This window comes from Copidosoma floridanum, unplaced genomic scaffold (genome assembly GCF_036245765.1).
Source record: "Copidosoma floridanum isolate Cflo_tuat_1 unplaced genomic scaffold, Cflo_Japanese_pri ptg000013l, whole genome shotgun sequence".
Classification (NCBI taxonomy): domain Eukaryota; kingdom Metazoa; phylum Arthropoda; class Insecta; order Hymenoptera; family Encyrtidae; genus Copidosoma; species Copidosoma floridanum.
Window position 1 is genome coordinate 19611498 of NW_028321890.1, and position 12387 is coordinate 19623884.

A 12387-nucleotide genomic window follows, 5' to 3' on the forward strand; every position below is an offset into this window, starting at 1 on the left:
CGAGAAGAGTGTATATATATACCTACAGAAGAAGATGAAGAGAAGAAGAAGAAGAAGGAGGAGGAGGAGGAGGAGGAGGAGAAATAAGCGAGAAGTTAAAGAGTTGAGCTCTCACTTAGCGGTGTCACGATCGCGCGCCCCGAGATGGGGGAAGGGGTGCATTAGCATATCGCAGCTCACTCTGTACGAGTGTGCATACACACGTATGTATATATGAATGTATACGCTGGTGATTTCGAGGGGCGCATCTCTCGGGCGCGGGTCATGTGGTCTCTCCTACCTGTAACGTCGCGTGTTGGCCGCACCGTCACGATCAGGATCCTATTTGCATAGCGCCCCGAGAGGGAGGGAGATGAAGCTGCTACTTATACCTCGGCCCTCTCTTCATTTCTTCGCTGCTCTCGTCCCTTCCTCTGTGTGAACTACATCTCGGTCATATATATACTCGTGGCGTATTTTCGCTTATCGCCCTGTGTACGAGCTGTTCCGCAAAAAGCTGTTCCTTGGAAAAATTTAGATCAGGGTTGTTTTTATTTTCTTCCAAGTATCGGGTAATAAGTGAAAAAAACCACAAGTGTAGATTTGGGGTCGTTTCGAAATTTCTGCAACAACATGTAGGCTTCGACAGTTTGGATAATTTTTTATTTGCTTCCGGTGATTGTTGGGGTTTTCTGAACAGAATTTTTGGTTCGAAAGTTCATGACTTCATTTTATTATACTTCCAACATTACACAGCTAAAAACAATTGTCCCTTAATGCAGATGCTCTCACTATACTTATGCTTAAAAAAGAATTCGAGGTCAGTAAAAATACTCGGTAATATTAACCCGACAACGTATTTAAATTTATAACTTTGCATCCCCATACTTGGTCCCTTTACCTCAAAAACCCTAAAACTTGATGAAACTCCAAACCCCCCTATATCATGAATCTTTAATCGTACAACCCCAAAATGCATTAAGGAACATAATTGTAATAATACATTATTTGTGTATCCGCATCAGGGGCACTTCCATGTTGTGACGACGAGTTATTTTTCAATGTGACAGAAATAAAGACGTTAAGGCTTGTGTGATGGACAAACCAAAAAAAAAAATTAATCGAAGAGTCCTAGTACATGTGGCACAAAGGTGGGTACTTTGGCTTTTGAAAAGTCTAAAGCAATAAAATTCAGTAAAACCAAAATATCTTTAAATTCGCACATCTAATAATCCTACCAAACTTGATGAGCAAAGGGACCCGCGTAAGTCAATCACCATAATCTACACTTACGCCGTTGTTCCTAAGTTTTACTTAATGTACTAAATTTTCATCAATATTTTTCAATTGTACAGCATACATTTTTTGTGGAATCGCTCATATACACTCAGGCATTTGCTCCCTTGTATCTCTTTCGTTTCGCAAATCAGTAGTTCGCAGTAGTTGTGTAGTATTTGTTGTTGCTGCTGTTGTTTGCAACCCGATAAGGACTGTTGCTGAGAATAAAATGTCAATTTTTTTTTCAACTGCAGTTCTGCACTGCGGTTGTTTCGATCGCTGCACTTTCAGAAAGTACCAGAGTGTACAATCAAAAGTTCATTGTACCTATATATGCGTGTACTCATCCGTGCTCATCCTACAGATTTAGCGTGTGCTCGAGTTTGACAAAAGTTAAAGTTTTGGCGAAATAGGTACTGGTAATCACAGAAATGTTATTAATACGCGTTAGTATTGAACAAACGACACCTTACTAATCACAGATTCGTCTAATATTTAGAGATGTCAACGAATTCACAAAAAAAAAAAAAAAAAAAAAATAGAAAAAAAAGAGTTGTATGATAAAAAACATGGTGTGAAAGAAGGGCGCGTGGGAAACACTTTGAAAAAGCTCATGCACATAAATACACAAACTTACGTATCAAGCCCTCATACGCTTGTGGCCTTAAAGACTCAAGTTACGCTTTAAAAACGAGCAACGCACCATAAGTACAGCGGCAGGAGCAACAGTACACGTAAGTAAGTATATTGTATATAGTGTATAGGCACAGCCATCAGGCGTCTCTAATATACACCGCTGGGCTATACGGGGTATTGGTTCCGAGAAAGGGCTTCGGCTTATCAGGCCGCGTATATATGTTAATGGCGGCCGTGTTGTGAGATCCCTTCCCTACCTCTTTCAAAGATGTATTGCTCTTTGTATAAGTGCAGCGCGTCCCTCGTCGTCGCGACTCACTTTTGCGCCCTGCTGAACCCCAGAGAGACTCCTCCATATTTAAATATATGTATACGTATGGTGTGTGTCATTACAATGAATTCAATCTCCGTCTCTCTGATGGGTCAGTCGCTCTCTTTGTCTTTCTCGCCCCTTTCGTGCAGCCGCGTCACTTTTTTCCGTCACCTATTCCTGTGCCATTCGAAATCGCACTCCGTCAATTAAGGGCTCACAAAATCGGTAGCCAGCCTTAAGAGGTGGAGGTTTTTTTTGTTGTTGTTTTTTTTCCAAGTGTACTTACGTACCTGTAAAATACTTGGACGCCTCTTATAAGGTTGTACAAGGTTTTAAGTTGCTCTGCACATTATGTATATTCCTGAGTGTGTGATCACTGTTGACAATTGTTGGAAAATCCACGTGGTTTTTCGTTAATGCCGATCTTTAAACGATGGTGAGTTGTCAAAATTTCACGAATTTCCGATCTTGAGTTTACAAGTTATAGTGTTTTGAGTTGTGTTAGTTTCGTAACTTAAAACAATAAAAAAAATAAAAAAAAAACTTAATTTTGTGTATTATTGAAGCATTGCTCTACAAAAACTCTATTTGTGTACGGAAGCAACCGGTTAGAGCTATTTAAAATAACGAAAAATACAAAAGTTTGCTAGGAAGATTGTGACGTCCGTTACGTATAATATTCATCTTTTAAATTGCAGAGAAACAAAAAGATCACTACTTATATTCGTATACTCACACTTAGTTTCCGTTCACTAAAAAGTACATTGCGCAAACATTAAAAATACATTGTCAGGGTATCGAATTCTTAAGAAATTTGTTCATACGATTAAGTTTATTAATATTTTTCGTTATTTAGTTATTGTCATCCAGTTGTGCATGAAACAGCTACTTTTAATAAATAGTACGAGCTTATGTGTCGAACTTTCATTTATAAATGCCATCAAAGGACAGACGCAAGTCGAATCTATATGGTCGGCGAATACCTTAGAGGCGATCTACAAAAGATCAGTTTTTCCCGATGGTTGATTATACTTATCATCGTTTTTTATAGATGTCTATTTAATTGTTACTTAAAAAATCAAGTTAGATACACAATTATTGTCGATGACACGCAGTTAAACGCGATAATATGCGACGAGTTCATACCTAAATCTCCCGATCTTACTAGCACGTAAATCGTACACTATGGAAAATTTCGAAAAATCCTTAAATCAGAAAAAAAAAAAAAAAACTAAAAATTCGTGTCACCAATTGAGTGTACATCCCTCAAATGGCTCGAAAAATGTTTTCGCATGATATGCAATACCTATACAACCTCACCTCTCAATTAAAGTCTCAGGGCTATTGGCTCGCGTATAAGTATATAATATACTCATTACACAGGGAGCAACCGCGTTAAGAGCCGTATCGGCCAGCACCAGTAAAAGGAACAACCCAACATCGGGGGGGAGAAGCGAATCTATCCTTCTATAAGGAGGTTTAGGTAGCAGTGGTGAGGTTCGCGTGCCGGTGAAATTATAAAAACGAAAAGAGCTCGCAGCGCGCATACGTATAAATTTAGGAGGTGCCCAATGACCACGTACTTTTATATAATATATGCTTAAGCGAGCGCATTGCACATTATGGGGTGTGTATATAGTAGATAGAGACGGCAAAAGAGAGAATATGGCTACATGCGCGAGGCGACGACATCGACGACAACTCCAGAGCCGAGGGGGGTATTTGCTCCAACCCTCTGTACGTGTATGTATATGTAAGAAGAGATGCGAGTGCCGCGATAACGAGAAAAACAGAAGAAGAAAAGGAGAGAGAGAGAGAGAGAGGGGTTGTATACGAGCTAAGAATAAGGAGAACACAGGGATCATGCTCCCTCCCCATGACTCTATCGTCGGCGAGTATCTCCCTTCTCGGGATTTCAGGGCTCTCTCCTAGGCAATTAAAACGTAGTCGTCCCGAGAGCAGCTCCTCCTCCTCCTCCTCCTCCTCCTCCTTTGCTCTCCATCGATATTCGAGAGATTTCGCGGCCTTAAGGGAGGAGGGGCGTGGAGCTTATATACACGTGCATGTATACTCATGTGCATCAATGAGATGAGACTGAGACGTCGTCGTCTTCGTGAGGGGGAGGAGGAGGAGGTGAAAAAGAAATTAGACGTGGCAACGGCAGCAGTCGGGACGAGATATGCTCGGTGTGGTCGTCGTATAGTGCTCGTGTGACTTTTATCTCTTAATTAATACCATGCCCCCTCTCTCTCTCTTTACTTTTATTCAGACCCTGCCTATGTTGCAACTGCCACGCAGCCTCCTCCTCCTCCTCTTTGTTTCCCTTCGACGCTGTTGCTGCGGAAATCCTTCGTCTTCCGCCGCGGTGTGGATCGAGTGGCGCGTGTTTACGCGCCTTTTTCCAGCGTACGCTGCCGATTTCATCTCGCTATAGTCCCTTTTTTTACACTCCTTGACGCGCTGCTTTTCTTTCCTCTCTCTTTTTCTGCGAGATCGAATTACCTCGGAAAATTTCGATCGATCGGCCGTTGGGTGTCTTGACGATTTTTTAATTTTGTTATCGTTATCACTTATCTCTTTGATAGTCAGACAGAAAGGTGATGACAAACAAGTAGTACTCCAAATGAGTCATGGGAAAAAATGAGGAGAGCAAAGCATCACGGTTATGATTAATCGTGAATCACGTAGTTCCGAATGACCGGTTTCTTTGTTTATTCCCTCCTTTGGAAGCGCTGATTGTGTGGTTAAGGTAATGCTAAACTCGTCTTGGATGACTTGGAATTATATCGAGGCTTATCGCTGGAATTATCGATAAATGTAAATAATCTAGCTATAGAAGTGAACAATGGGGGTTCTGTTGCTTGATGTATACATTTCATATCACCTTCGGCAAGCAGTAGATGTGGTGATGTCCTGTTGGCTCTACGTAACAATGTCCAAAGCCTATGTTGTCGAGAGATTTCTCACGTCGATCGGTTGATCTGTTGAAAACCGGCCGTTGAGATAAAGTTGTCGTTTGAATAAAATTAAAAGTATACCGTGGAAGCAAATTTTTGCACCATAAAGTCGAAGCCTCTGAATTTTAATCAACAAATCTCTTGTCGAAAATAACAATATACATGATATTTAGGTATGGACTGCATAGGCTTCGTTTCAACTTTTGACGATGCAGGTATACACAAAGAAATTCCTAATCATAGAGGAGCCGAGATAAAAAATGAAGCGAACAAAGCTTGCGAAATGATCGATTTAACTGACGAGCTTGGCGAGGCGATAAGCTTGACAAATTTGCTCCTCCGGACTGCGTGATAGGCCGACGCCAAAAATAAAAAAAAATCAAAACGAAAAACTGTAGAAAGAGCAACAGCTTTGCGATTTAGTCCTGATTCCAATCCGACGTCCTGGCGAGGAGAGAGCACTCGACAATTATCACGTAAATACACACAGACATTGGTAAATGATCTTGGTAATTAAGAGAAAATTAGAACTGTTTATCGGGAAAAGTCTAAACTAGTTTTAACATCTGTCACTCGTCAAAACTAGAATCAACTGATTTCGAGTTTTATAGGTGGCAAATACATTTGCAATACTCCCCTTTGAACATCAAATCCTCTAAAACTTTTTCCTTTTTGCGTTTTTTTCCGTCTGTCTCGGGGTTGTGCTACTGGGTTTCATTGTCTTACCTACTCTCACTTTATCTACTTATGTTCCGTAAATTGTAAGCCTATTGTCTTATTAACACCTGTCTGTCACATGAACATCAATTGGCATGTTTTGTCCATAAATAATTCGCACACCAATAACCTCCTTTTTCAATTACATTTCAGCTGCACCCTCTTGACATGCTTCAAATTTCAATCCACATAGGTACGAGTATCGAACCGCAAGGACAGTCATCAGTTATCAGAGCTTGGATCTCAAGGGGCCCTCCCTCCGACAGGAGTAACCCCCTGCGCTTTAAAATACCCTCAAACTCGGCAAACAACCCGCTAATTGTTAAAACCACCCTTATGGACGTGTATCAGCTTTTCTTATCGTTTTTCCTTCGGTGGCCTGTAAAATTAGCAAACGGAAAACCGAGAAAAGCAAAGTGAGAGAAAGAAACCGAAAATCGATCTGGAAAATCAGAACCAAAAGGGGAGTGGAAAGCCATACATATACCTCGACGTATAATAGAGGAGAAGCGAAGAGAGTGCGCGAGAGAGATAAGGGCGAAAAAGGGGCCGAGATGATAGGTGTGTGTGTGTGTGTGTGTGCATGGATATACACACGCATCGGTGGAGGAGAGAAAAAGATAGAGGGGGTAGTGTGTTACATACAGGGGGGGGGGAGAGCTCTGGGTAACCGGTGTATCGTCGAAGGACAGAGACGGACAGGGCAGAAAGAGAAAGATAAGGAATCTAAGCCCCGAGAGCCGCGCCGGCAGTTGCGATATGCGAGACGAGTCGTTCGAGAGATACCGTCTCTCTCTACACAAACTCAAATATACGTGTGTATGTATCTATCCATTCATATATTTAGAATAAGGCGGGGAAGTTCAGAGAGAAAGCATGGGGAGGGGGTTACACTCACACACTTTAGGCTCGGAGGGGAGATCCACAGCTTACGCACCAACGTGCGCGAGAGCCGAGCTCCATTAGGGACGCGGACGCTCTAAGCGACGCGCGCTCTCGTGTGTTCACCCCGAGGTGTATGAAAGTGCCCTAAATACTTATTTTTCGATCGCTCGTGCTTTGCTTTTTGCCACTTTTATTCGCGACGACCAGTCGATGTTGTTACGGTGCCTTTTTTTTCGAAAAGGTGCCGCAGGATAAGCGCTCTCGTGTATACACACGTGAGGAGAGCGAGAGCGCCTCTAGCGGCCGACTACCGCGCTACGCCCCCTCACGGCGGGCTGGTGCTTTTATTTTTATGTTCCGCGGTGTTTACATGGTGGTTTTATTGTTGGTGCGGTTGTGTGTTGCTCGGGAGAAGGAAGGATACGCCATTGCAATCACGTGTACATATGCACACAGACATGGTCCTGGTTACCCGGAGGATTTCCGGTTTTAAATGTACGGTTCGCTCGTTGACACCTGTCGTATGTTGAACCTTTTTTTTTCCTCTTCTCTCTCCATCTCCGTTACTATAATGACCGATGATATCGCTTGGATTGCATTGTTTTCTTCTTTTTTTTTTTTCCTCGGCTCCTCGTTTCATTAAGGAATATTGATCATCTTTTTGGGGTTTCGAGAATCCATTGTATACCGATTTCCAATTTAGTAGGTGATCCGTAGCTCTGGCTACTCGAACGAAAAATATTAACAAAGTCGTGTAGCAACGAGCAACATTGAAAAGAGAAAAAGTATACGTGAATCGGTACGTGATCTTTTACGAAAATCTTTGCCGTCGTTCGTTCTTGTCTCTGCGCTATCTCGCTGAGATTACCGAGATACGGCACTGCTGAAAGTGCAATCATTCGAACGAAACGTGACCGCGTGCGTTAGGTTTAAATTTTAACATCTCGCAAGAGGTTTCAGCTTTTTCGTTGCAAACGACCGAAAGTGTGATGTGTATACACTTCACTGTCGTGCAAGATAAAAAAAAAAAAAAAGTTATCAGGTCTGGGTATACTTGTCACTCTCGATGTAAATAACACGGGATGATACAATCGCAAGCGTATCACAAACACGGGAAATCCCTAATTGGTTTTAGAGATCGTTATCTCGTCGTTGTCTGGCACCGAGCTGGTGTTCAAAGTTATCGATAATACCCGATACACGAGAATATAAAAAAAAAATGTATGAAATTTATCTCGCGCTCACCACAAAAATGTGTTTCAGGGGAAGATGAGGAGTGGAGCGACACGGAGAAGGCGCCGTCCGTGAGCAGCGGTCTCGAGGGTGGTGGCTCGGGAGTGTCAAGTCCCACGGGACGGGAACAACAGCAACTCGGCGACGATCAGGAACAACACCAGCTGCCGCCGCCTCCTCGGCTCAACGCGGTCAGTGGCAGTCAGATCGAGGACATCAGGCTGAGGCTGAACGCGCTACCGGAGGACACCAGGAAACGCCTGGCTGCTCTCACCGATGACTACGAGGTTGTTTTTTCTCTCTCTCTCTCTCTCTTTTTCCATTCGTTTCTTCTTCCACTCCGTCCGTGTGTATATACTGTGCGTTTTGTTGTTTTGTTTCATAAAGACCTGATGGGTGCATGGCCCCTCGAGATATTACGGAGATGCGTATAGATATATATACTCACTCTTGTCTAAGCGCCGAGTGCGATCTTATCTCGCATATAGATCGGTACGGGGGGAATATCTCCGGCAGCTCGGATGTCTTTGGCAGATACGAGCCGGTGTATATTGTACGGCTTAGTTTTTGTTTTTGTATTTTTCGTTGGTGGGCGAGATTCGAGGATAAACGCGTACACGTATACACACAGATGGAACGATCTTATCGCCTTCCATGATCGAGATGATATTGGGCGCTTTGATTTGTCGGATGAATTGATGATTTTCGGTTTTTTTCTGTTTGTTTTTTTTTTTTTTTTTCATTCTCTTTTGGGAATCTTTGCCGAGATGATCCAATATATAGTGTTTAAAACGCTATTTTAATTATGGTTACAATGACATCAATCCACATATAAGGTAATAATACAGGTTTCCAATCTCTTCAAAAAAAATTAAAAACACATTTTTCTCGAAACGCAATGTATCACCGGCTGTAAATATAAATGATACATATTTATGGATCCATATATACATTCAACCGAAACTTAATCATTTAACGATCGGAGATGCGCTGCCGCAGATAACCACAAACAGTGTGTATACTTACCAACACAGTCGTGGTACACGTGAACCGAATCTCGTCGCGCACGGATCACCGTCAACTCGGACGTAGGTATACAACAGTTGTCGGGGAAAACTGTACGGAAACGAACACGCATTGCGTGTACGTGTATATTATGTATAAAAACACTGCGATGGAGTATATCTATACACATAAATTTATATCAAGAGATGCCGATCTCACGATAGTAACTTTCAGGCCGGGCATCTGTGCCTCCTCGTCCGACAACGGAACTAAAAAAAGCTGCGTGCATGCCGTGGTGTGTCGCAACACTTGCATAGGTCGAAATATCTGAAAAATCCACGAGACGAGGGGGAAACGAGAAAGGGGTTTTTGCGATTCACGCACCTTTCGTACACTGTCTCGTGTAATAATTAACACTGTAACCCGGTGTCACTCTGTCGTACAAGAATTTTTTACGTTGCCCAGTAATTTTTACAATTTTCTTCTTCTTTTTTTTTTTTTTTACTGCACTAGTTACCATACTTATGGGTTCCGGAAGATATTGGCCCTCGTACTTGGGATATGTAGGTATGGCACGTCCAAACGTGTCACGTGTAACAAGGAACCGCCTTAATTGAGTTTATATCAGTCAACCATGAAATTTAAGCATATTTTATCAATGATAACAATTAATTTTTAAGGATGACTGGTTTAAAAATGATATGTTATAGCGCATATAATCGCTTACACGGGGCCGGGAGAGTGATCTTAATTAATCAATGGTAATCTCAAAAACCTAATTTTTTATTCGACAGAAATATAATCATGACAAATCGTGTAAACGTACGAGCTAAGGTGATTTTTACCGCGAAAGAAAATTAGTCCTGAGACAAGGACTTTGTTACGGTAATGCTGTGATGGAAATTACTTTGTAAGAGGATGATAAAAGCCGTATGATTCACTGTCAAAATGACGGTGACTGAAGTGTCGTCTCAACTTAACCGTAGTTTCACGATAAAAATTACCGTTGCTCCTCTCTCCGTGTAATAAACCCATTTACGAGGGATTTAAATTAGAAAAACCTTTTAGTGTATTCGTAAGAGTGTAAAAGCACAACACGCACAGGCTCCTGGTCGTCGATGTTATCTCGAGAAAAGTTTGAGATTAAAAAACCTTAATCTAAAAAAGTGGATTTTCCCGACGATTTTGAGATGCTTCTTTCTTTGCCTCGAGCTATCTATATCTTCTTTGGAAATGAAATGAACGATACGCCGCGGGGGAGCTCGTGAAAATTAGATCTGACTAAAGACAATGACTGTGTGCTTCAAAACTGTGCTCGAAGGGACCCCGTTTTTCTTCGATTTATCTTTGTATATCAAGCACATTGTAAACCGATTTTTAACCATACCGATTCGTGAATCAGCTCGAGTAAATCGAGATTTATTTTTACAAAATTTATTTATCCGCGCCAAAATCGCCATTGCGATCAATATCGGCCATTTTAAATTGAGATCCGAACAAATCGATTTATCATATCTTCGATTAGTCGAACGATCGTTTCTACGATGCTTCTACGATTTATTAGTCCAAGTTTATTATTTCTTGAAATCGGTGACGTAAGACGAATGACGAAACAACTTTTTAGTTCAAATTAAACGGTGATCCGTTCAAGATTTAAAATAAATGCCAAATGTTGACGCGAGACACTCAAAAATAAGTCCACCCCAGACACGTGATGTTATAAATTTGCTCCCTCTGACTCGGAGCTTATTACATGTGTGCACACTTTGCCCTTTAATCGGTCAATAATCTTATGAAAAAAAAAAAAAAAAAAAAAAAAATGTTACAGAGCACGCGGGCATATCGTGAGCGCAGTCATCCGACGCAGCAACGACCCTCGCGGCCGAATTCGGTGCAAGACCTGAGCCCAAAATCAACAGGCCGAGGAGGAGGAGGAGGTCCCGATCTCAGCACAATCGACGAGGAGATGACAGTGCGCGAGGACGAGGCTTGCGGTCGAGCCTCGGCGTCGTCGTCCTCGTCGACTACGGGATCGAGCCAGCAGCGCAAGGAGCAGGAGAGGCGCGCGGGCTCGTCCTCCTCGATGGACGATATCGTGGTTCAGGAGCCGAAGAGGCCTCGGTTGAAGGATGAGCCCGGCGTCGTCACGGGTGCTGCTGCTGCTTCCCCCATCACCCCCAGACTGAGACTCAATACTAGTCTGGCGACGGATCCGGCGCTCAGACCCCAGCCCGTTGCCGCCCTCACCATCAAGCCCGAGAACGCACCGTCGCCGCCGAATCCGACACCTGCGCTCTCCGCTAGTCTACAGAATGGTAACATTTTCGATTTTTTCCGTACGCATGACCTATTAGTTGGCATGAAATCGGTATGGGAATGTATTGCGAAACGTCTTGGATACCTTACTATACGACAGTAATTCATGTTTCATATACGTCACGTGAACGACGGACGACAATTGATTATCCGTTGGATCGGCAAGTCAGCGGCTAAACGATACCGATACCGATCTTCGTCGATAAGAATTTTTTTCCCAATCAAACGTGTTTCAATCTGGCGCTGTTGTCTCGATCAACTGATGTTCATCCCGATAGAATAACAGTCGCCAAACTAGAAAGCAAAATAAAATAAATAAATAATCGATTCAAGCGATAGCATCAGCTCGCCGTCCCTTACCGATCAGATTCCGATAGCTGTACACGGTTCCTCTCGCTCGTTAATGATACGCGATAACAGGCCTCATAAATAAATATTCTTATCCTTCGGCACGCAGCAATAGCATCGGGCCATCTCTTCGTACTACCGAACGACGGCAGCAAGGACTTGAGCCTTCAGAGCGTCGAAGCGGCGGCGGCGCCCCGGCCAGTGGCCCTGATCTGTCCTCCTTGCGGCATAAGATTCAGCTCGGCGAGCACCTTGGACGCCCACCAGACGTACTACTGTTCGCACCGGCCGCGACTCGAGAGCGACGCCGACAACAACGAGGAGAACGAGGACGGCAACAAAATTCCAAACTCGGCCACGGGCAACAGCAGCGGCGGTCACAGGAACGAGACGGTCCTGCAGCGCAAGGCTTACGCGTGTCCCCATTGCACCTACAGCGCCGACAAGAAGGTCTCGCTCAATCGGCACATGAGGATGCACGCTTCCTCGCCCGTGCAGCCGATCCAGCCTACCGGTCCGGCGTTGCCGATCAACTCGGCCCAATTGCCGGCGCAGCACAACAGCGCCGTCGCCTCCAACGGCGCCCTCAACGAGGAAGCCGAGAGATACTGCCGGAACTGCGACATCAGGTAAATACCTACTGTGTGCAGTCATATGGACACATCTCGATCTGCATCAAGTGTCTTTTTTTCCACATTAAAAACAAGTAGACTCGATACC

At 43.4% G+C, this 12387-nt stretch overlaps 1 protein-coding gene across 2 annotated transcripts in view; it reads left to right on the forward strand.

The window, feature by feature from the left end:
* Positions 1-12387, forward strand: part of ush (Zinc finger protein ush) — a 220114-nt gene that overhangs the window by 203836 nt on the left and 3891 nt on the right. The window contains exons 1-4 of one of the 2 annotated variants that reach the window (XM_014359085.3): positions 6890-7260; positions 8029-8285; positions 10832-11318; positions 11777-12296. In XM_014359085.3, the coding sequence (XP_014214571.2) occupies positions 7212-7260; positions 8029-8285; positions 10832-11318; positions 11777-12296 (1313 nt within the window). In that variant the 5' untranslated portion in view covers positions 6890-7211. Of the gene's footprint in view, positions 1-6889; positions 7261-8028; positions 8286-10831; positions 11319-11776; positions 12297-12387 lie in introns of those variants that run through there. The other variant, XM_089591199.1, reaches the window with a different exon arrangement.